Consider the following 25,900-nt stretch of genomic DNA (forward strand, 5'->3'; position numbering starts at 1 on the left):
TTTAGCAGCATTCGTATCAACTTGTAGGGCATTACCCTTTAGATCACTGAAATTAAGGGCAGAAAACACATACTGATCTTATTACTAGTAATCATTTTCCAAATCTAACCCAGGCCGCATCAAAACGACTTTGTACATACTTGAAAATATCTTCCAACCCCTTGCTGGTGACTGTGCTTTAAACGTGTATTTACAGAGCTGATAATTTACCTCCGGACTGTCCTTCAGGGCATCGGAGCGGGGTAGCTCTGAGAGCTGGGAGAAGCGCCGGTCATAAATACATAGGTGAAGATGTTTATCAAGTACTCTGAAATCTTCATAACTCCGCTTCACGATCCAGCTCCTCCCCTGCATAAAGAGCAAAGAGAATCCCATTTTTATAAGCTCCTCACCAATTCAGGTTAGCTGAAGAAAATGAAAATTTGTGCACAAGTAGCAGACAGATCTTCTCAAAACATTTGAAAGCGATCAAGTGCCTCAGTAGTATTTTCACATTTTAATTTGTAGACAGCCATTCATGCTCAAACCAGCTGTTAGTATTCCTGTTTTAATTATTTAACCGTGGGTTTGGATGTGGCCCAGCATTAGGAGAAGCTTTTAACTTCCACCTGTCTTGCATGGGTTTTGTAGCCTTTTCATACACAAGGTGTCTTTGCACAAATGTAAATTACAAAATGGTTGTATAAATAGCGTGAAATTAGATTCTACGTAGATAGAAGAATATACAATCAGAGATCTGAAGGCAGAATCGAAGCTTGCAAAATTTCTGTCAGACGCCCCAGGCAAATCTTCAGCTGAATTAAAAAAACAATCTATGTTGAATAACACTAGCTGAAGATTTACTCCTGAGTGCATATCATTTCCCCAATTAAAATACTGACAAGATACATACTGCTTCAGGGGACAAGGAAGGGACCATGGCAGCACAGCATAATTTGCTTTGTGAAGCTTTTAATAGCTAATGACCACTCCTAAATGCTTCATGGCCTATTATGTTCAATAAAAAAATGTTGTAATAATGCAGCAGTTTACAGGTCAAAGCACTTTATGAACAGTCATTAATCCTCTCCACACTCCCGTGCAGCCCCGAAAATGAGAGTATTCCTGGTTTACCCATGTGGACACTGACTCAGCGACCATGGACCCCCACAAAGCTCCCCCAGCTTCTGCTCCAAGTGCAAAGCGCTTTCTCGGTCTTTCTTTCCCAAAAGCAACAGTATGGCCATATTTAAAAAGAAAAAAAAAAAAAATCTCTGTCAGCATTACACACTCTGCTTCACTCTCTGCGTGCAGCTGTCTCCTTAGGAAAAGGATGAGCAAAACAAGAGAGCGTGCAACAGGTGCGAGCCGTGCCGTGCCGTGCCGCGCCAGCCCAGGTGCTCCAGCCGCACCGCGACGCCAGCAGCGCAAGGACTCAGAAGATGTCAGAGGAAGGAATTAGATTGCTCCAGGTTACACGGCCCCTCAAAGCCAGGGCTAAGGATTAAAAGCGACAAAGGGATGCCTGGCAACCGGTACAGAAAGCAGGGAAATGCATGGCGTAAGAGGGGACACGGCACCGTTTCAGTTTTCCGTGGGGAAAGCAGCTGCAAAGCGTGATCCCAGATCTGCCGCGCTCCAGCTGGGGGAGCTCTGGACCCGATGCCCTCCTCACCTGGGCTACAGACCGGCACTGCCCACTCCGACTTCCCAATCACAATTCTGCTAGATTCATTTGTTTATCAGGAAAGTTATAAGCATCACTTTTCTATTAATAGCCAAAGCTTGCAAGGCGATTGTAAATGTAAAACCTATAATCCAGCGTACTAGCTATTTTCTGTCAAATGTACTTAAGACAACTCCAGACCGTGTACTGAACCCATAAACTCTGCTTTCATATCACAAGAAATCACCTGTATTACACAAGCCTACCAAGAGGCTAATAAATGCTTTGTAATTTCTGTAAGTTATGTCATTTTACTTTTCCGCTAAAGGAGAAAAACAAGAACAGGAGTGCAAGTCTAATTATCTTCAAAAAGATGACAGCCTTTCCAATTTCTCCATCTCTTGCAATTCAGCGGTTCCTGCTCTCTTGACAAGTTGCCAGTATGACCTTCAGCTGAGCAAGGTTTGGATGTAAGAAACAACAGACGGAGAAATCGCTGCAATCCTTTATTTGCGTCTGCCCGCCGCACTCAGGAGGGCATTTCAATAGCACCTCGTACGCGACCCAGGCAAATCACAACCCTGTTTGTCAAATGACCGTCAATCTGCCGTTAATGCCACGATACTTTCACTGCAGATGTCGGACTGTAGATTTGCAGTCTCTATTGATCACGAAGGAAGCCAGTTAGAGTTAAATTTACAAGACAGGAATAGCTGGGGTCAGCAAACTACCGGTCCATGTGACCGGGCGCGTGGCGAGCGGACTACGCGGACAGCGCTCTCCTCGCTTCTGACGCAGCCCGTTCTACACGATCCCAGTGACGAGGCTACTAATAGCGAGCGAGGAAGTTGATTAATGAGCAGGGATGGCTTACCTCACGACAGCAGCGGCGTTTCTTGCCCCACCGCCTCTCCGGGAGGTTCTTCCCGCGCTGCGCAACAACTCGCGGAGCGAGCACCGAGCCGGCACGGTCCGAGCGTGGTGCAGAAAGGTAACCCAGAACCACCGCTCCCGTACCTTAAAACCGCAGCCGCTCGGCAGCTGCTAAGCAACCAGCCGAGCTCTCCCTGCGGAAGCAGCAGCAGCAGCAGCAGCAGCCTCCATAAGAGGGGTGGTGCACGTGCCGGGAGGCCAGAACCGCTGTCACCATTCCTAGGAAAGTCAGCCCATCGCCTGCAATCACAGCCCTGGATTCCAGGCTCTCATGCAAAAACATCGCGGGATACTTGCGGGAAGGGGGCTGCCCGTTCTTCAGTCGCGCTCAGAACGACTGTGCGCATGATGTGTCAGTACACAGCACGGTTTCAGGAGCCATAATACAAATTTCCACCCAGCAGAAAGTTATCCCAACACCCTAAATGTGACTATTTCCTACTACCCTACAGGTTTAAGTCTGCCATAACTAAATTCAAAAAGCGTACACGCTTTAAGTTGTTCTAAAAGTTGTATCAAGCAAAGTTTTTGCAGATTTGGAGCCTGAGTGACAAATTTTTAAGCCAAAATAAGACAGACATATTTACAAGGGGTGCAATGAACTTTACAGGAAAAGAATCACTGCAGCAATCTAGGAAGGAACTGGACAACATTTAGTGCTTCCCCTCAGATCTCCAGCACAAATCACAAGAAAGCAAAGTCTAAATTCTCTCAGCTAGCCTTCAGAGCAGCACAGCCAAAGCGGCAGAAACATCTGTGACCTCATTCAATATCAAAAATACTACCATGTTTCACGATATCAATATAAAAATTGTACATCTTGCTCCCATTTCCTGCAAATTCTAAAGTGCCAGAAGGGTTTTGCAAAAGGGTTATTTTTTTAATTTAGAGAGTTAATAAAATAGTAGAAACAAGTGACTGTTAAGTTGGTCTCATGTTGTCAACTGTGTTTTATAGCAAAGCTGAACATTACTGGTGCTTCGGGCACATAATGTCCATCAGGAAAAAAAAAGCCTTCTTCACATCCTTAATGATTTCCATAAATTGTTGCTTAAATAAATTTTTGATCACCCTCTCTCATTCTCCAATTCAATAATTACTTTTCTATTCTTTAATTATTGATGGTCCTGATTTAGAGAAGCACACCCTTAAATCCCGTTAACGTCAATGGGACATAAGAATAGAGGTGATGAAGTTAAGCACACAGTCCAGTGATTTCCCAAGGATTCAGACCTTCAATTACAAACCTGGGTGTGACAACTTTCATAAAAATAAAAAATCTAGTCTCAAATGGAGATTTCAGTAATGCCATAAAATAGTTTCACGACCTTTAAAAGGAAAAATTGACCACTTAGGAAAAAAAACCCAACCCTCTTGAACAAAATCAAAGTATTTTTTGGAATTTCATTTTACAGAAACGTTCACAATGAAAAGCATCATGACAATTATGGAATTTCTCACAAAATGGAAAATCTGTGTTCATTCCTACTCTTATTACAGTTTGATCTGTTCTCCCTTACTCTTGCATGCTGTGTAGGATTAAATGTATGATGAAAGGCTGGTGAGATTTCAGCACACTGCACAGAGCTGCTTTTTTTTTCCCCCCATTTATCAAAGCAAGAAGAAATGCCATGCTAAAAAAATGATTAGAGATTACCGAACTGATGATTTAGTTTCCACTGAGCCAGAGATTTGAACCTTCCATTAGTAAAACCCTTACACCGAGATTGCGGATCATAACAAGCCACCCAGGCTTCACATCGCATGAGATGATATTCAGAGGGACAAGGATGCAGAACCCCAGCTCCACACGCAGTGTTCTTAGCTCTGCCGGTCAAGCGGCCTAAGGAGGAGGACGTGCAGCCACAGCCAGGAGAAGTTTGGGTGCTCCCTTGAGCACGGCTCTTTGGGGATACTGCGGGCGAGCCGCGCTATCGCTCCCCCTTCCCCTTCCTCCCAAGCCCAACACAGCACGACAGCTGCAGCTCAGCCATGGTTTTTACGTTACTGCCAGAAAGGCATCGCGGTACTGCTCGCCTACTGTTGGACTGCGAAAAGCAGATTTAAGAGGAGGGTATTTTAAAACATCCTTTGGGTTTTCATTCCTGTAGTTAAAAACCCCCACCCTTGCTCCATCATCTCATACACCCTTCAAGTGACCGGTACAAAAACCTTACTGGTTTCTAAGAGGAGCTGCCGCAAGCTCAGGGCCAGTTCCATACAGGAAGATTTTTCTGTGGATTTAACTGTTTTCGCTTGGGATGTGGCAAGAAGCAATTCTTCCCGTTGCGCACTGAGCAGGCAATGGCTTACTCACAGGCATCCCGCTAACACGAGACAAGCAAACAGGTTCATCTGTGTCGATCTCTGTGATACAATTCATTTAGAAAACAGATACACACCAGTTTTCCGATGAGGATTTACAGCTCTCCTCTCCCCACGTTGCAAAAGACGGTGTTTCCAGCTGAACCTGTCTACACGTGCGCAGACAGGACTCCTTTTTGTCCGCCAACGCCTCTTCATGCCAGACAGGGTACTACTGAGTTCCAGCACGCACAGCTTTCCTGTCCCACGGTCTGAGCATGTTTTCTCTGTAGCACCTAAGATTTATTTATTTTAAGACAGGGATAGACCTTTCTTTTCTGGTTCAAATGCTTATTTCCTGAGAAAAACCACATCGATACTCTCGTGAACCTCACCAGTCCACACAGAGATTTCAGACCAGAAAAGGAGATGAAAGTATATGGCAAAAGTCACTGCAGCTTGACCCTATAGTAGGAAAACACCACGTATTAAATAGCTGGAAAAATGCCAGCAGAGTTTAACTCTGCCATGGGGGTGACTTTTACAGCTGTCTGGGTCTTGGGTTCTGTATGTTATTCCAGCATGACCCTTCAGCCCTTTTTCTACTACAAGTCACACTGGAAAAATGGCTTAGAAATTTAGTCAAAACAGAACACAAGGCTGATAAAATCCATCACTCGGAGTTTACCCAGGAAGTGTTCTTAGCTGGTGCCGTAGGTGGCTTTATCTAAGCTTAAGTTTGTTTACCAAAACGTCCTGGATGATTTAGTGACTTCTGGCGTATTGATGTAACTTTAAGGAAATTATAAATCTTTAGAACTTAAAGGGAGCTTGCACTAAGGCAACATAAAGCTACTTTATTTCTGAATGAAAGCGTACACTCGGCAGTGTAAGGTTTGGGGTTTTTTTTGGGTTTTTTTTTGACACTTCCAGGTCTCACCTTGAGGCCGCGGCTGGACGCTCGCTTTCATTGCTCCTGGTACCACCCGTCAACGGGAGCTTACTCCCTCCCTCCCCACACCGTAGGGTAGGAACTCACATTATGGCTCTTCCTAAAGCCGGAAGAACATTTGCATCAGCTTAACCCCGCTGACGAACGCATCGATTTTACTTAGCAAACATCAGCACTTGCTGCCACGACCCTTTGAGCTGGCAGCGCGGGGCAGGGGCGCGGGGGGCGGCGAGGCTGGCTCTTCGCTTCGGGAGCTGACCTGCCTTGGAAGACGGCATCGACAGCTCGCGGCGTGGCACCCACCCTGCCGTCAGGCAGCTGCGCGTACGGTTGGAAGCAAACAAAATATGGGGAGGAGGGAGCTTTAAATAAGGTGAGAGTGATGGAAACGCTAAAACTTCCAAGCTGCACCTGGAATGGCAGGAAACGGGCACACGAGAGACCAGCTATCACAAGATGAAGGGAACGTGCGTACGGACAGACCGCAAGGCGGAACGCAGAGGAGAAAGTTTAGTCTGTTCATGTGGTGAATCCTTAACGGCCTTATTCCACAGAAGAAATTAATCTCTTTCAGCATTAATTATCAATTTATTATCAATTAATTGCAATCAGCAGGGAAAAAGGCATTTTAATGGAAACGACTGCAGCTTTTCTCCTCTAAAAATGATACTTCCTTGTGCTCCCTGATTCCAATTACAGATAGGAACACTAAAAACACACGTGGGAACACAAGGCTGCCCAAGGCCTGCTCCGAATGGCAGCAGTGCTTGTTCTGAGCAATTTTGGAAACTCGCCCCGATCAGGTATCTGCAGCTTTCCGAGTGCTAAGCTGAAATAAGCCACGACCTTCCAGTGGTTTCTCCATCACTCCGAAGAGCAGCGTTGCCGGAAGCATCCAGGCAGCCGGCAAATATTTGGCTCAGGCTTTGGTGGCGATTGGTTTTGTACAGGTACTGAGAAATAAGAGCACGCTCAGAAGACCTAACACAAATACACCATGTGGGTACCGCATTTGAAATCATAACAACCATTTTTCCCTCCCACAAGAAAGCCTATTTCTGAATGGCAGGCAGGCAGACACCTAATGAACTTGAAAGAGGATTTACAACTCTCAACGTGTGAATGAAATTCCCTGCTCTCCTGACACGTTATAATTTAAACAATTCGCCATCAATCATCTCTTTAGTGAAATTATACCGTGAGAGCAACAGGTCACGGTGAGACACAGGGGTGAAGGGGAGGGCGGCCACAGCATGGGGGGCTGCTTTTCTACACTTCAGAAAATTAAAGTAATAACCCAACATGAGCTTACAGCCACAAAGGAAATACTTCAAAGCCACTAACAGACCAACTGCTAAGTACCGGGAACTAAAGCTCTACCACCCTCCAGGTAGCGAGGCAATGAGTGCATGCGTACGCCTTTACAAATGGTGCCATGGACATGGCCCGTATTTAAATACAACACCCTCTCTGCCCTGTGCCCCACATGCGCTATAATCTACTCGGCACTTAACCACAGAGAAGAAACAAATGCTTCATCAAAGCACGCGAGCACCACTATCCTTTAAAACAAACCAAACCAAAAAAAAACCCTTTGAAAATTGCTTGCCTGAGGTTAGTAAAGCAAAACAAAACAAAAAAAACTTTCAAAATGACTTGCCTGAGGTTAGCTGCAGCAACAGTAGCACAGGCAGATATAGATCTCAATTTTCTTATGTCTCATTTCTCGGGCACATCACTGAGGCACACAGCTGGCTTTTTAAATTTTTTTTTTTTAAGTGACCAAAGCACATAAGCATGTTTTTGTTAAAACTAATTGCCAGGAAGAAAAAATTTTGTATGTCCAAACCCAAGAAACTTTCTTTGAAAAAAAACCCCTCATAATCTCAGTTATGGTTGCTACGCAACAGGACACACATCTATCACATCATTTACAAAACAACAGAATCTTAGCAGCACGGAAATAATTAAAAACATGCTGTAGCTGACACTGCTTCCAGTACAAGCTCATTTATCTTGACACCTCTAGAAGGAAGCAAAACAAAAACCATTTGGAAAGTATCACCAAGATGGCAAGAAATGCCAGTGGCCCACCGACAAGAGCGGCAGTCGGAGATGCACGTTCCTGAGGACACGTGGGAGCTTGGCCGCTCCTGCAGTCCATTCCCCTTGCACCCCCCCAAATTTATCAGAGGGTGTCCGAGGGAACATCTCTGCCTACTCCTGCTCCTTTGGGTAGGGTCACAGACATTAAAACACATGAACATTTCAAGGGAAAAGGCACACAAGCAGGTGTGTTAAAGATGTAGCTGACCAAAGCCCAAGGAGAGTGGGTGGAAGGGTGGAACATCACTTAGAAAGCACAAGAAACAGAAGCAGCTTTGGAGAAGTTTTGTTAACAGAGCTGGAGCTGCAGCCAAAATGGAGAAATAGCTGCTTTTTTGGCAGCTGTATGCATCAGTTTTAAGAAGAAACATTGAAAACTGGTGCCAAGATCCAGGAGATGAAACATTTAAGACAGGCCATCTTTAATATCTAACATCCCTAATAAGGCCCTTTAAAAAGGTAAACCACGAAGTCTGAAATAAATACAGTACTTTAAACCCACAGACCAGTTAAAAAATGCATCATTAGAAAACCAGAAAGTCAGTTCCTTCTTATCTGTCAAAGCCCGAGCCCTTGATTGCAAACTTGCTCTGCAGTCTCTAACAATATCAGTTTGCAATTACGCTTCATGCCTACATCCCACAGCCTGTCTGCACATTCGCAGCTTTTGAAGTTCGGAGGCTATCAGCCCCCGCCAAGGAAGCGGAGAGCTCAGGAATTCACAGCAGGCCTACGATGAACTGATTCCGAGTTGTTTCACACTCCAAATGTAAATCTTGCTCAACGAGGGCACGCCGGTCTAGTCAGTTTATCACGGGTTACACCACACGTAGTGACAAGACAGACCTGCTTGGTGGTTTTTAGCCAGCTTGGGGCACAAACCTGCTCGGTGGCTCTAGGAAAGCCCTAATGAATACAAAGATTTAAGGAACAAGCTCGATGACGTTCCTCCTGAGAATCCTGTCACCAATTCCTCTAAAACAAAACTTATTTTTAATTTAACATAGAGTCAGTTATAAATCCAGTTGGGCAAAGCACCTCTAGTTATTGAGAAGACAAGGGCATTTAACACTCCAGGGTTTTTATTACCAAAAGCAACTCAATTACACATTTTCTTTAGAATATCAGAGTTTAACTACACCAGGTGCACTCAGTGTAACTGGGAGGACGTAACTTTGGAAAACTTTGCAAACCGAGAGCTTTGCCACTTTGTTCGGTGACAGCAAACGTTTGCTACAAACAGTGAAAATGACGTATCTTTGATTTACTGCTAAGGCATCTTTATGCACATGCTACGTACTTTGGCATGGTTTCTGTGCCTTGAGAGTGCCTTTTTTTTTTAAGTCTTTACTAACCTGCTTGTCCTACATCTTACGTCCAATGAACCTGTTGTTTGGAAGTGTTGACGCTCTTCCAACGCCCACGAACTTTATCTGCATGCAACTCGTCCAAGTTTGAGGCATCATAACTGTGCACCTTGTCTTTCCCCTGATGCTCGCTTAGCCACCTAACATTACTCGTTGATCAAAGTAACTTTGCAGAGGATGATACGGGATGAAACTGTTTCGGACCATCTGTCCCAAAGGGCTGTCTGCCCAAAGGGCTGTCAACTCTCCCAAGTAAACAGGCGCTGTAATATTGCTATTACAAATGCATGCACGTTAAACTTCTCTATAAGGAATAAACATCAAGGCAGCTAAGAAAAACAGGAACATCCACCACAATACTCCTCTTATTTTGGATCTGAACCAAGCTCAGCTCTTGGAGAAGTTTTAAACCAGTAAAATTGCAGACAAACTGCTCCTCTGCAATGCATTTACACTTGCTTAGTTATGGGGCAGGATTCAATGTCTCTTCAGAATAAAGCCAACTGTCCTCTTCAATTTGTGGCCGGGCCCAGCCTTGTCTACAAAGCACCACATGACAATCAGAAGCCCTGCCAAAATGCATCACTTACAGCAAGAAACCATAATCGCTGTCCTGTCCTCTTAGATTTCAACAGTGATTTTCACTTTTGCTTCAGAGCTAAGAAGAATACAATTTAGATACAAGAAGATTGGTCTCTCTAATTCAGAGCTTGCTTTCTAAAGGCAAAATGCCCAAAGGACACGACATTAACAGACTACACATAATTGTAAAAGCTTCTGTTGCTTAAAAAAACTTTCATGGCAGCACATTCATGTGATACTGCATTTTATTCTGAGAAATAATTTTCCCTCTTGCTCGTCACCCCTTCCTAGACCAAGGCTACACTGACCATTCACTTCAGCTGGCAGGTTTCCATCACAGAAAAACAGCTGAAGAGTGCATGCAAGCAACCGTTGCCGTATCACTCACCGTTCCCTTGCACAAAGAACTGCACGGCAGCTCAGTCCAAGGCAAGTTTGATGAACTGGTAGGCTGCTATCTTGCGGTGATCGTTTTCGGATACTCTCTTTCCCCAGTAAAAACCACCCTCAAATACATTCACCAGACCACTTCTTCGCCAGAGTTTATAGTTGAAGCCATTAACACAGAGCACAGCAAGCCTCTGCCTTTGGTCTACTGAAGGGACAGCTTGAAATGCACCTAAATTTGCACCTGCTGAAGGGATGCGCTTTAGCACAAGCAGTTCCATGACAGCATTTATCTCTGCAGCGTCGCTCAATAAATGAATCATTCAATTCAAAACCCATGCACAGCTAGAACCCTGTTATCGCATCTCAAGCATCCAGAGTCAAGAACAAGAAAGGAGCATGCTGACCCCGTTTCCTTCACAATATTTAAATAGAGAAAAATATCAGAGCGCCATGAATAGAGAAATTAAATACCAAAGTTTAAGAACTACAGTCAGTTTTCGTCTCTCGTTCCCAGTGGACAGATTTACACTCCAGAGTACTGAAGCTGCTCTGTGCCTGGGAATGGAGTGAAGGACAAGTCCCATCAGCCGGGCAGTGAAATCCCACGCTGAACGGCGGGTATGGTGCAATATGTTTTTCAAAAAGGAAAAGGACACAGCACACCGCAGCATTAATCCTGCTTGATGTTGAGCGCTGCCCTACCCAAACCAGCGTTCTGCAGCAAAACTCCAAAAAGCAGCCAGTCATATCCTTGTCCTTAATGATTATTATCCTAATTAATGAATGAAGTTATCCTTTAGTATTATCGTAACAGCTACAGAGCAATAACATTTAATTACGCAGTTCTTAAAGGCTTCTAATGCAATTCAATACCTTCTCTCTTCCCTACAGATGCTAGTTTACTTTCAGAAAGCCTGGAACAGACCCAAGTTTTTCAAAGACGCTACACCTTGGCAGCGCCTTGGCATGGCCTGAGCTTTGAACGCAGCCCCACAGCACTCTTCAGGCTGCTTGCCAGCTTCATACATTCTTTGTTAATCCACATGACTATTGTCACTTCATTTTTATTTATCGCTGTTGAGAGCAGAAGGCATGTAGCATACGACCTAAGATCAACCATTCGAGCACAGAACATCAAGTGATGGATTAGCATTGTGGAAACAAGGATTTTAGTTGCTTTCTTTCGACTAACGTAAACCAGCCCTCCTCAGCCGAGAAATGCGTAGGACAGAGGTTTCAACATTTGCGAGCATCTGGAAGGATAGGCTAAAAACATTCAATCCATAAAGGCCTATGGTCGAGTTTTAAAAAGTTCTGGGGGACTTAGAAATAAATAGCCAGTATCACAACAGGGATTTTCAAAGACTTGCGAATATGTGAGGTACCTAACTCTCCCGGGCAAACTTGTCAGTGCAAGTTACATTTCTCTAGGCATTTTGTTGCAGTCATCTGCAGGCAAGTGGTACCAAGTGTCAGAAAAGCAGTAGAGAAAACAAGCTGGGGGGAAAGGCCGTGACGGTGACCAGCATTTTAATGCATCTGAAGCCAGAGTAACTTCCCGAGCCCTTCTGGGCAGACAAACGTTTCGGCCATACCGAGGGCCCCTAAATGCAGCTCAGCAGCTAGAGCTACGAAATCAGAGCGTTCCCTTGCAGTTCAGTGCACGTTCATTTTACACCTGCTTCAGTTTAGCGGCACCACCACTGCAGTGTTCCACCAGCCCTGGGGGGGAATTTGGTTTTCATCCTTGGTGGGACTCATCCCGTGTCATACATGGACACCAGACCGCAGGTGGAAGAGGGGGGGGAGAATGCATGGGTAGGGGCAGGAGACTGCAGCCAGACTGCAACAGGCAAAACGGGGAACTACCTGAATTTACTATTCCGTAAGTAACTGCTTTTGTTTAGCAAAATCTCCTTTAAACAACAAAGGCAGAAAAAATTCTATATTAAGAAAGGAGAAGCAGGGTAACACATATTCTGAAAACAGATTTTGCATTGGGTAGGATGCAGCTTGGATGCTCCACATACATATATCTCATTAACAAAGATGAGACCAGCTTTTCTCTCTCCTTTTTTTTTTTAATATCTATACAAACCACACACAAGTATACATGTGTGTGTGTTAGAATTTGTCCTTTAGAGTCACCTGTTTAAAGACCCGTAGCTTTTCACAGGAGGAATGTTAGTAGCACTTACTCAGTAACTGTCCTCTAGGTGTTTGAGCTTCCATCACACATGACAAAACTATTAATACATTAAGGAACAAGCCTTTAAGACAAAAGGTTTTTGAATGTTTGACTCAAAAACCCTACTGCAAGCAATTTGTGGTTTTTAGTATGGACTAGCACAGGCAGACAGAACCAGCAAACCATACTTTAGACATTAGTAGTCTGAGTAAGACATTTGCTTCTACGAAAATATATTCCACTTTCCTCTCCCCACAAACCACCCAGGATGGGGAGTCCTGTCTGTTCTTCCTACTTGGATCCCATTTTTTCCTGGCATTCTCACCGCTGCTCTTGAAGCACTTATTATTGCAACCACGCTTCCAGCCATGGAACGCTGGATGGGGTTGCCTTCAGAGTTTTGCAAATACTGGTCTTCAAACAGAAGATACCGAGCTTGAATCTCCTGCAAGGCAGAGCTGGGAGATACAAGTGGCATAGATTTGCGTAAATGCCTTCATGTAGTACATCAGAGACCTTATTCTATCAATCAAAATGAACACCACACAGACAGGCAATGGTCGCCTTGAACAAAAAACAGGAACAGGGCAAAGTACCGCGCATCCTGCACAACAAAGCCACGTGGCTCAACTTGCTGCCAGTGTGAGGTTTGCAAATGCGAGCAGAAAAATGGAGAAAACCCATGCTTGGACCACAAGAGCTTCCTGCTTTGAGAACAGCCTTAGAAATCTACCTAAGTTGCAGCAGAAAGGGGCTTCCTTTGCAGGGCGTTGGCATTATCCCATGGAAAGCAGGAAGGAGAGAAGGTAGCGCGGCTCTGTTCGGAGATCACAACGGCCAGCCTGTGTTTAAGGGTCTATCACGAGATCTGCTCCTAAGATTTTTTTAAGCATCACTCATGCTCGCGTGGTCACTCATGCTTGTGCGGTCTGACCTTTCTGGTTTCTTCTGCCTGTCACTTCTCTTTCAACAATCTACCTGTGATAATGAAAATGAACAATAAAAACCACAAGAGATGTCTAGACTTTAAGGTCTCCCTTAGAACTTGAACATTTTTACAACCGGTCTCTTGTTCCCTCCTCGCCATTCAAAATTTCACACAAAAAAGATGTTTGTAGTGTAGAAACATCGCAAATCTCACATTGTAATTAGTATTGCATGTTTTTCATTTTCCTTCCATTTTTCAAAATAAAAGCTTAGATTAGCCGTTCTTATGTTATAATACTTAAATGCATATGCAGGTAGTTGCTGCTGTAATGTCACACAAACAAATCCAAAAACATTAAAAAGGCAGATTTTCAGCCTGCTTTACAACTCGGCAAAACATGCTGGCTGGATTAGCCTATTTCAGCCTTTTTGCAGGCTCTTACTTTTGTTGATTTATTCTCAACACACATAGCAGCCCCTTTTCAATGTGTTGCAGATCTTGTAAATTCTTTGCTTATCCCCGTGGAACTCAGCAAGGATTGCAAACCCCGTCAATGGACCTTCGCAGCCTACAGGTACAGCACAAACTCATAAAGGTCTCAGACATTCCCTGTGGTCCTTTAAGGACCATGCTTATTGTTGAGGCTTGCAATTACTGTCTGCAGAGTTCAGAGGTTCACAGCTACAGTCCTCACACCACCCCTCCCAGGATTTTATCCTTCTCCGTTTCCTACCAAAACCCAGTCTCTAACTTTCTTTAGAGACATTTTCCTCCCTAGCAAAAATGCACGCAGTGTGCTGTCTGCACTCTGGGAAAGTGCAAACTCAAAACATTATTCCTTTTCCCAAAAAATCTTTCCTCAGATTTCAAGCGTTTCTAGATTGTTTAGCAAAGTCTCTCTTCCATTCATCCATTCATTCACCCATCCCTTCTTTTATCTTAGAACGGGATTTTGTTTACATTTACTTTAATAGTAGCAATCTTTCAACAGCAGTAACTGTACATGTCCTGAAAGCAATCTTCTAGAAGTGAGCGGAAGTTAGAGAGTACGATGTTACTTGGAAAAAAGGAAAATCCACCTAACATTGCTCTAAAAAACAAAACAACCCCCCTCTCAGTTCTTTCCAATAAGATTTAAAACCCTACCTTTGTCATTTGCTAGTTTTCAGGTTTAAATTTGTTCAAAGAAATCAAAAGAAGAATCCTATCTTTCCACTTTTCAGAAACACTTGGAACAGCTCTCTACATATTCTCACTTCTTCTTAAGAGCTAATAAACTGGATTAATTTTTTGAGGTCTCTAAGTAGAAGAAAAGCTGCATAGAGACTTAAAAACCCCCCTCTGAACCTCACACAAAGCTTGTATTTCACAAGCTGACTTGCAGCAGAAATGTGTCGCAAATACAACTCCAAAAAAAATTTTTTGCAAACGTTATCTGGGGAGGTTTTGCAAAACAGGCATCAAACAATAATTCTCTTTACACCACTAAAATTATACTTACAGATGGGAAAGAGTGGGATAGAATTTCCTTAGTGTAAATGCCGAACTGTAGTCTGCCAAACACAGCTAAGACCGAGCTGGATGTTTTAAAAGTCTAATGCTCAAAAGCTTTGGTTTTGTTGTCTGCTACAGAGTGAAATGACAAAATAAATGTCTTTTTAGGGACCACACAACACACAGATTGTATCTGCACAGTCCAAACTGGGCAAGGCTCAGCAGTATAATGCATTTAACCCTAAAGCTAGGGGGTTTAGCTTATTTCTCTAAGGTCCGTAATGTAAAATTGCCTGGTTCTTCCCCACGCTATCTGTTTTTGCAACAAATCACAAATATCTTAAAGCTTTCACATTTATATGGGTTTAGCCTTAATTATCAGACTTCATTTTCTCTGTGTCCATCTGAGAAATCAAGGGGATTTTTGCAAGCTGCTGCAGTAGGCTGAACACCGATGCTAGTAGCATACCCAAAAGGCGAACAAAGTGAAATTTGTTTCACAGGCTTTTTTTTCTCCCTTCTTCAACATTTTTGGCCCGATAGAGACGCGTCCTGCCAAAATCTCTCCCCACTGCACTATCATTCCATGAGCTATTTCACACCTCCCATTCAACTCTAACGTGGAGCCAAACCCATCCAGACACCGCTGGTATCCAACGCGTGACAGAATGGAATATTTCCCTGGACATTAGGAGAGGCCGTGAGATGTCAGGGGTGAAGTATCTCCACGGTAGAAATGATGCTCAGCTGTGCAGCTCCTTCCATGCCTTTCCGTTCATTGAATCCAGATGCCACAAGTTTCCCAGCTTCGTAAGGATCTGAGAGACAGGGGACATAGACTAACACGCGAGAGGTGAATCACCGACTTGGGGTGGGGAGCAATTCTGGCAGGCCAGAAGGATTACTTAAAAATAAAAAAAAAAAAAAAAAAAAAGAAAAAGAAAGGAAAAGGTGACTGGTTCTATGTCCACGCTTTAAAGTGATGAGGCCAACTCCCAGCGCTTTCATTTTAGTTTAGGAACACTGAAAAAGAAGGTAAGAGAACTCCTCAGCAGCTGGGCATGGTTCACAGCCTCTGGATCTACCGGACAGCAGCTCAGTTAAGTCTTGCAGTAGCATCTTCCTTAGCCAAGGCACAGAATTCGCCACAGTGCGCCCACACAAATCAAACCTCTGCGCTGTATTCTCAGAAACGTCCCTGCAAGGCATCCGAGAGTCTGACAGAAGCGTCAGGCAAGCTGCTGGGCAGCTGGGCGCACTTTGATCAGCGCACCATCGGTGCCCTTGCATGCTACGCACTGGCTATTTGCTACTCCTCGGGCTTCCTCCTGCACGAACACATTCTGCAGGGTTTAAGGGCACAACTGCACCTCAAGGTGTCCCGTTAATCTCTATGGAGATGTCAGTAGGGTAGGGCAAAAGATCAGAAGTGGTATGCTTCAGGGTTGGAGAAAAACAGTTCTATAAAATATTGGCATTTCCACCTGAAATAGGAAAGAATCCAAGGTTCATCTCTGCATTAAGCACTGCGAATGCAGTCCCAAGCGTGAGGACTCAAAAGGTATCAAAATTCCAGTTTCCTTAGGTCCCCTGAAAAAAATCTCACTCTCGGTCACTGCACTGCTCTTGGCTGGGACACAGGTATGTGTCCCACCATTAAATTTTGCAGTGCTGCTTGTTAGCTTGGACTGCTTTTCTGAAAAGCGATTCTTTCGTATGACACTGGCTACAGCCGAGTTAGAACGGTACTAGCAAAATGCCCAAACACAGGCAATTTTGAGAGGTGTTCGCTTGCAGCCTTTCCTTCCTCTCCCGAGAACACTATTTATATATATACATGTATTTATGCATCGTGCGTGTGTGCACTTGCACTGCAAGAGCTGACAACAGAGAGGAGTTATTCTGTGTGTTCCCACCACACCAAGTGCACTGCTGCAGCTCGGCTTGCGCCAAGCTCCACCTTCAAAACAGAGCTGCTCCCTCTGAACACGCTACACCAGCGTGCACGCAGTTAGGGCAGAAGAGCAAGCACACCGCAAATTCACAACTAACGCCACTGTGCTGGTACATATACTTCCCTACCCCACGCAATTCAAACACAGGCAACGCAGGCGTGCCTATCCCATACGCTTCCTTTTAGCGCCTCAGAAACGTCAGCAGAATCACATAAAGAGCTTTAAAAAGAGACGGACACCGCAGTGATTCCCACTAATGTTCAGCATAAATCGGTAAGATGGATGCTCGAGAAGCGCCGAGATGAATCATGAAAAGGACTGCTATGCTAAGAGCAGAAAAATGACCAAACACAGGCATTAACTCTCAGCTCAATTTGTCAATGCAATATGTCTCCTGCAAGCAACGATTTCATTCAACATATTAAAATACAATAACCTATTACGTAGCATTTTACAAAGTCACTATCCCCCTATTAGCAGACAGGGAATCTGCGGTACAAAGCGGCAGATTTATCGGCCTGAAGCATTTTGATACCACAGTAGCAGAGGCAGTGAAAGAATTTCGTACCAGATGTCTGGAGACGTAACTGGGAACAGATCAAGAATCCCCCATCTCCTGGCTGCCAGCAGCACGCCTTGATGGACAAAAATACTGGCCGGCATTCTCGCTCACGTACTTCCTCTGCTCATGTAGCTGCGCGTCCGTGTGTCAATGTACGCTCCCCCACGACTGACAGGCGTACGCGGGCATAGGCTAAGCACGCACGCTCGTGTCTCTAGGCTAATTGTGCAGCTCTGCACAAACTGTAGCGAGGATTATTTTGCTTAACAGACTCCTTTTTTCCTCCCCTTGATGCTCCTTTTCTTGTCTTAAAATTAGCTGGTCGCAGTACCACAGACAGCATCCTTTTGGGGACCGAGCTAGTGAAGAAGTGGAAAAAACCCCACACGCCGCAGAAAAGTGTTGTATCAAAATATTAGGAGGCTGTGTTGCCAAACGTAACGCCGTACAGTCTGCAAAACGAGGTGGGGGGGGGGGGAGAAAACATGGCATTTACCTGACACGAGATCTGCACAAGGTAGACCAGTTCCTTGGATTCACAGCCGTTTCTCGTTACTTCATTCTGTTCCTCCGGGAGCGAAAGCTACACCAAGGGAGCGGGGAGGGGGTGGAGAAAAGAGGGAGAGAGAAAGACCAGGTCAGTGAGCAGGGATAAGCCAGGCATGGAATAATGCACGAAGCACAACATTCGCATCGACTTGCTCCAAGACATGCTGAGCATCAGGGAATCAGGGAAGTGCCTGTCTGTCTGGAGCTGCCAGATAGAAAATATTCAGCATTCATGGCTCAGACAGAGCCTCGAATGCCATTGGATTTTGGCACCTCACCTGACAGTTTAAAAATAAAAATATGGTTCAAAAATAAAACAGTCATAGGGAGGCAACCTGTTCAAGACAGGGATTAAACCTCTAGCTCAGAAGTCTGCAAAATTAATTGTTCACTGAAAACATTTCTATAAATATTCATGTATCAGATAACAGTGTTCCCCCTCCCCCATTTTATTCATTTTTTTATTTTATATGTGCAGGCAGACATTAGATAATAAAACATATCTCCTAATTTCAGTGCTGTCAAGCAATTTACCACAACAGAGAGCTTTATGGCACCATTCATCACATACAGAGTCATTAAGTACAACATCAGGATGTGCTTTTTTCAGAGCAGCGAGGAGAGATTTAACCGTGTCATTCCTGTACGCGTACCGAGCGCCTTGACTCGTCCCACTGCTAGCCCTGCTACTCCCTCTAGTCTTGATATCCGAGACTTAAAATGGCTTATGTTTAATGATCTTCTCTGAAAACAGGAATTACAAAGTGATCATAAGCAATTTAAGACTGTTTGCAAAGCAAATAAAAGAAATCTCTTCCAAAAAAGTTATTTTATAGGAATAGAAAACCATGAAACACTCCCTTACACACAGAAGAGGACGGGGGATCTCGACCTCTCTGCGCACACACAGCCATCGTTGCCACCTTCACTCCTTGTATGATGGACGCTAAATTGTACAGTGAAAGCACTGCCGTACTTGCCAGAAGAGTTATTTGCTTGCTTTCTTAAGCAGAAATGATGCCAGCTTAAAAATAAAAAGCACTGAAGAAGAATCCAGGACTTTTTACACAAAGGTCTTTTGGAGCAACACTTCCTCTCTTGGAAAATGGGTACATAAAAATTTAAGTCTGTAAAAAAATCATAATTAGCTAAGACCAAAAAAAAAACCTCAACAACAAATGAAAGCAGAAATGGACAAAAGATTGAGGAGAAAAATCACAAATTTCTGAATTTTAACGAATGTAAGCAAAAGAAAATCAGAACCAGGTGATTCAAGGCACGTACCTCCTGCGAAAGAGGGAGACGTAAGGCGAAGTTGTCTTACATATAAATGAACACCGATACCCAGAGTGAATTTAACTTTGCATTTTGCCAGTATCTCTCTCCTCTTTGTAAGGAAGTTGCAGAGCACACAAATTCAGCACTCTTCCTTCACCAGACCTCACTTGCTGAATACTAATTTCTTTTCTGATGGCTGTATACATGATGGCAGATAATTAAAAAGACTTTTGGACCAAAAATCTTTGGATTGCCCCAATTTATTATATTTTTACAACAGTAAATGTATTTAGAGGAAGAGAGAGCACGTGTGGAAATGCTCACCGCTCCCTCGTGCTGGTTATGCAAATAAAACTTTCTCCTGCTTCGTGGCAGTCCTTTTTGGCAAGCAAATGCAAATTTTCCATCAAAGGATTTGTATCAGAAATCAAGTTTGCACCTTCAGTCTTCACTGTTGCCTAACAGTGTGGAGCAGTTTAAAAAAAATTGTACCTAACTGGGGACATCTAAGAGCCTTTCGCCGAGGCTGCTCTTCACGTAACTAGAAGGACACAGAAAATCTTAAAGCACTGTGCAAGCTCTTGAAGATGAAATCCACCCGGTGCCACCTCTGTTTGGATATTACCTTTACCCCGTCATAAATCACCTCTCTAGAAAACCCATGAAATGTCTCCCTCGGCCGCTGTTGCAGCTTCTGCTGTACCACTTCCCAGCACGCTCGCTTTTTCGGCCGCCGGACAGCCTCTCATTCCACCGATAAATTCCCCCTTCAAAGCGTGCTTTCTTCTGTAAAGCTTTCCAGCGAGAACTTTAAAGGTTTTTACGCACGCTCGCATCCTCATAAGGTCGGTGTGCAATACAGTCCCCGAGATAAATCTTTCTAACTGCTGCGGAGGTTCTTTCACATGGCGAGCCCAAGTCCACTAAAAAAACCTGCATTCTAGAAAGAGGCGATTTTCAAGATTTGTAAGAGTGACTTTTCTAGGAGTGTAACAGGGCGTTGCCTGCTGCCATGAATGTGATTAAATACGACCATCATTTATTTCTGTATTGCACATTCCCTCCCGCTTTATCATCATTTTTTGCTATCAAATTTCATATTTGAAGTGCTACTAAGTTTTGAAACTAGCTAACAGTCAGAGAAAAACAAAAGAACAAAGCATGCAGTAAAGGAAAGCTAATACACGGCTGGAGGTATTTTCCACGCCTGTCCGGTAACAAGGAGCTCCAGTTCAATGAAACATGGGTTTCCTACACAGGGAGAAAAGTTTCCATCCTTTAATCCTCCCTGTGCTTCTTTAGGGTACATGCACCTGCTCTACCAACCCACAACGACATTTCAGGCCTGGCCTCCCTGAAGTACATCAGCGCTAAAGGACGCGACTGCAGGCTGCGCTTCGCTCCGGCAGGCTCCGCTCACCTGCAAAGCCAGCAGCCAGGCGATGAAACCGCCAACACGCAAATCCCTACACACATTCAGGGCCTGATTCTGTGCAACACCATGCGGGGCAGGAAAAGGGACGGGTCAAGTTAAGACAAAGGTTGAATTGCATCACCTTTCCTCTTACATATACTGTAATTTCTACCAGTTTGGACTGAAGTCAAGCCAAGTCTGTACACGAACTCTCCAGAAATAGCAAGTGAATCGTCTGGAGGCATGAGGTCCATGTGGATAGGACGACTAAGTTACAGCAAACTTCTCCTTTGGAAGAGCATACCTGCCTGAGGATTAACCTACTGATATATATTCATCAACTTTACACCCACACAGTTAGCTTCCACTTCAACGCTTCCGAATGTCCCCATTTAGAAAAACTCACTGTAGCGAGAAGTGACATCTTAAATTCATTGTATTGCCCTACATACATGCACTGTCTTACTTCAGAGTAAAGTTGTAAAAGCTAACTGCGAGACTATTCCTCTTCCTGCAGCCAGCCTCCTGCCTACTGAGAGAGGAGAACTGTTTACACAGGAAAATCTTTTGGTTTTATCCTGTAACGCAACTGTCCTCGCAGCAAAATACCCTGGAAGATAAATACTCGCTTATGCTCCCTGTTCCCCATGCGGCGTAATTTTTGTTTTGCTCTGTTAATAGACATGCATTAATGCTCTTCCAAAAAGCGCGGATGTCGCAATGTTTAAAAGCCTTTCCTCCTGCAGCATCCCTTATAAACAAAACATCTAGAAAGTACAGGTGCACCTGGGCCTGATTTGAAATCCAGGGAGCACAAAGCAAAGGCCCCTCTTGACCTTAATGGACTCTGACACGACTCACAGGCAGAATTCGGTTGACTCCAAATTGGAAAATTGATTTCCATCTTCTTAAAGGGCAGACCAAAGACAGCAGGGTCTTGAGGACACCCCTGCAAGAGCTTCAATGTGTATCACACACATTGTGTATGTGTATCGAGATAGCTGAAATTATCCGCAAATAGCATATTATAACTGATCAAAGCGTTAAACAGCGTACTTTATATATATGGCTCGATGCATAATCTGAAATGTTCGTTTTTCACATTCAAAATGGCTGTCAAACTTCCTGAACCTGATAAACAATTATGATGCATTAGGTTGCATTAGGTTCATTTATTATTGGAATATGTATGCTTAGCTAGCACAAGTAGATATGACTGACTTCATAAATTAGGTTTATGGTATCGAAATCTTTTCAGCGGTAGCATTTTACGATACACAAAGCAAGCTGTGAAGACGGTCCTATGAACACATCACACTTTAACAGGTGTGTGGATAAGGCAGAGTGCTGTAAACGTTATGTCCAGGTATGGTTCAAATTTGTCTTTACACAGCTAAAGACAAGTTTGTGAGTCTCCACTCTGCCCTTCTGCACACACTCACGAAGAACTGATTATTAAGAATTAATAACTGGTTATTAAGAACTGTAATAAATCCTGGAGCAGGCAGGCAATTCTTCATCTACCTGCAAACTCACACCCTGTCGCTTTGCGCAGCTGACTAGCAAGAGCTGTAGCTCCTAACGCGACGACGTGCCAAACGATGGGTAGCGATAATAAACCAAATAGCAGCGAAGATTTCCAAGAGCAGGAGGCCAGCTGAAGAAGCAATCAGGATCTCACATATCAATCCACTCTAATAGTAACAGTTTCGGCTCGGTAACTTGAAAGACAAAATTACGCTACGTGCCTGGTTCATGTACAATTTTGCCAAAAAGAGCAGCGCTTGCTAGCCAAGACTTCATCGGTTGTATATACAGGCAGGACTAGCTTAAAAATGCTTCTAGTTCATGCGGTCTTCCCGCCGTCTGAGGAAAAGCAGCTCATCTCTAGTAAGCTAGCAGATAAAGACAGCGATTACAGGAGTCTCCTGCAGAGGGGAATTTATTGGTTATTCCTCTTGTAGAGACAAACAGCAGCAAAGTAAACAGGGTGGTAAGTTATGATAAGGCACATTCAAAAGCCTTAATCAGAAGCTCGGTAGTTTTACGGAGTACAGTTCTGTGCGTGCGCATCTCATTGCCAGAACGGGGGATAACAAGGACGAAACACACGCTCTCATCTCTCCGAAGGGGCTTTGGAAGCTCCCTTCTGCTCTCCCTCCAAGAATAATCCTCGCATCAAACTCTGGCAGATCTGTGCTTGGAGCAAAGCTGCAGGCGTTTTAAAGACTCATTTGTTTGTCTGGAGCTCCACGATTTCAAGCCTACTGTGAACCCGTCTGGAAGGTGCCCGGGACCTGCCACGTTCCCCGCACAGAGATCCGAAAGCAAGGCGGAGAGGGCTTTCGTTAGAGCAGAGGCAGCTTTTGAGCGGCCCTGTTTCACGAGCGTGTTTTACTTGTCAGGGCAACCACAGGCAGAAAAATAATGAAAAACACAACTTTTGAGATTCATACATTTTTATGCTACATACGCTCCTCCTATAAACTACCAGAACTTTGGAAAATCATTGCAAGGAACAGCACTGCATCAATCTGTTGCCAAGACTAGCGTTGTTGGCTACTGAATGAAAGTGCCAAATCCTCACCAGGTAAGAGCTGGCTTTGCTTTGCAAGGTCAGTGGGGCTGTGTCCACCCCTCCCAGCCGTGCCTCTGACTCCCAGATGTCCAAGTAAGCTCATTTAGATAGCTTTGGCTTTAATTTCCTTCTTTCCTTTGTTTGCCAAGTGATGTGAACTCCACCAACCAGCTCTCCTGAAGAAAGGACAACTTGTGCAAAGCTCGCGAAGCGTGCATTTGATTTGTGTATGAAACTTACTGAGTTCAACTTCTGCCACGAACACTTGCTCTTGACCTCGCTCACGCACACGTATCTCAACAAGTTAACGCAGAGCCGGCACGCAGATCAGCACGTACTTAAAGAAAAGGTTACAAAAGCTTTGGCAAATCTATGTGTTTGATAGCTAACGCCGTGAGCTCGCCTCGCTTCCAATGACATAACTCATTTTGCACAGTGTTGTTAGCTAAAGCTTGAAATCTTGCGGCTAAAAAATAATTTAAAACTTTAAAAAAAAGGAAAGAACAAAACAGAAAATAAAAAGAAAAAAAAGAAGTCCCACCCCCTCAATGGAACTAGAGTTAAGGTTAGAATTTAATGTGGAAGGCATTCAATAATTAGATGATAGAGAATTAAAACTATGGGCTAGGAAAATGTTTGATTCCTTCTCCCTCCAAATCTTCTCCCTCTCTGCTTCCAGGCAGAAGGAGCAGCATCATTCCTCCCAAACTCCAAACCTGCCTGCACCACCGTGCTTTAAACCAGTCCCCCAAGAAACCATCTCGCGTCAGAGGTGTGGAGCCTGCGCCGACCCGGGCCATGCCCTGGGATGACCACGCCGGAGAGCAGCGCAAGCCTGTCAGCAACTCTTACGACCTCTTGGAGTCGACTTCAATATTCCATGCAGCATCTCCCAAGCTCTTACCTAAACTCCTCTGAAAACGGTGCACGGATTGGGAGCCAGGAGAAAGCCAAAAAGTCTGCACTTTATGCATTACTGTATTTGCATGCTGGTGACTGGCCCCTGCAAAAAGTTTTGGTGTCATTATGAGTACATAATCGACACGATATTAAGCCGCAGGGAGCAATTACTAGCTTCTCCAGCAAAATGCGAGCACAATCACACATAACCTGAGCCGTCAGATGCATTTCTGGCGTCTTGTACCAGGGTGCTGACAGAACCGTGCCTGCCCCTGGCCCTGAGCAGCCAGCCCATCTACCGAGGCACGCCTGAACATATCCTGCCCGTGATTCGGGCTGGTCTGCGTACACGAAGGCAACACAGGCATTATCGCCACAAAACCTGCTGCGGAGCAACGGGTAAATTGCACCTACCTGTGGACAATGAAATGCAAAGGCACGTTCTCATCACGAGAGACATGCATTTCACGGCCAATCGAAGTAATTAAGCGCATAAAATGAATACAGCTGCTCTCTGCAGATTAAGAGAAACTGCAATACTTCATAATATTAAAATTATTAGAAGTTTGTTATCAAGTATAAGCCTACGGGGCCGGGCTGGGGGAGCTGGGGGTGCTCAGCCTGGAGAGGAGGGGGCTGCGGGGAGGCCTGAGTGCGGCCTGGCAGCGCTGAGAGGGGCTGCAGGAAGGGGGGGGCAAGCTTTTAGCAAGGCCTGTTGGGACAGGACAAGGAGTGATGGATTTAAACTGAAGAAGAATAGATTTAGACTGGGTATAAGGGAGAAATGTTTTACAGTGAGGGCGGTGAGGCACTGGCACAGGTTGCCCAGAGGCGGTGGAGGCCCCATCCCTGGGAACATCCCAGGCCAGGCTGGCCGGGGCTGTGAGCACCCTGGGCTGGTTAAAGCTGTCCCTGGCACCGCAGGGTGGGGCTGGGTGGGCTCTGAAGGGCCCTGCCCACCCAAAGCGTTCCATGGTTCTATACACAAGCCACAAGGCCTCATCAGCAGGCCCGCCCCTTTCACGTGACGCCGCGGCCGGCACCTGGCGCAGCGGGCCGGGCAGGAAGAGGCCGCGGGAGGCCCGAGCCCCCCGGCACGGAGGGATGGCAAGGGATCAGCCTGAGGGGCAAGCGCAAGCTTCGGCAGGCTTCACCTCCAGCCTAGCACGCATCTGCGGGGCTCAAGGAGAGGCGGGATGGCGAGTACGCTGAAGAAGCGCCTTTGGCCAGGAGTGTCAAGTCAGTGGAAAGGCTGATGCTTTTCCTGGCAGAGGACGTGTCATTGTTCCAAGGAAACCTGGTGATCTTTTCACGTTTTTCCGTGATGGAATTTAAGGTTAACTCCCTGGCGAACGCAGCCAGACACATGCAACCGAACTTTCTGCCGCTCATACTCAGCCGTAGCGAAAGCTCATTAGGTTTCCAAACCACTATTAAATCTGATAACTTTTTTCTGACAGTATTAGGAATGAACTTTTTTTTTTTTTCCCTTCTAAACCACCACACTTTTAACGTCTCCTTGATGTCTGTCCTCTCGTTAATTTACGATGTTTGTGTAATTTAGCAAATCAGACGAGGGAAAAACCACAGGACAAATGCCACCTTTATGCATCACTCTGGAATGTACGTATTGGGTGAAAAGTATGTCTGATGGTCAAGAGCAAGAAATATGAGGCTAATTTTCCTGTGAAATATTTCTCTCTTTTATTTTAAAAAAAAATTGTAGGGGCCAAATATCCTTGGAACAAATCCTGAAGAAATTAAAAGCCTTAACA

General features: G+C 44.7%; 1 protein-coding gene across 1 annotated transcript in view; it reads right to left on the minus strand.

The window, feature by feature from the left end:
• ARHGAP32 (Rho GTPase activating protein 32) overlaps positions 1 to 25,900 on the minus strand; it is a 157,042-nt gene that overhangs the window by 80,835 nt on the left and 50,307 nt on the right. Inside the window, 2 exon segments of the mRNA XM_075723289.1 lie at positions 211 to 348; positions 17,903 to 17,989. Of these exon segments, the coding sequence (XP_075579404.1) occupies positions 211 to 348; positions 17,903 to 17,989 (225 nt within the window).

Source organism: Pelecanus crispus, chromosome 19 (assembly GCF_030463565.1).
Source record: "Pelecanus crispus isolate bPelCri1 chromosome 19, bPelCri1.pri, whole genome shotgun sequence".
Classification (NCBI taxonomy): Eukaryota; Metazoa; Chordata; class Aves; order Pelecaniformes; family Pelecanidae; genus Pelecanus; species Pelecanus crispus.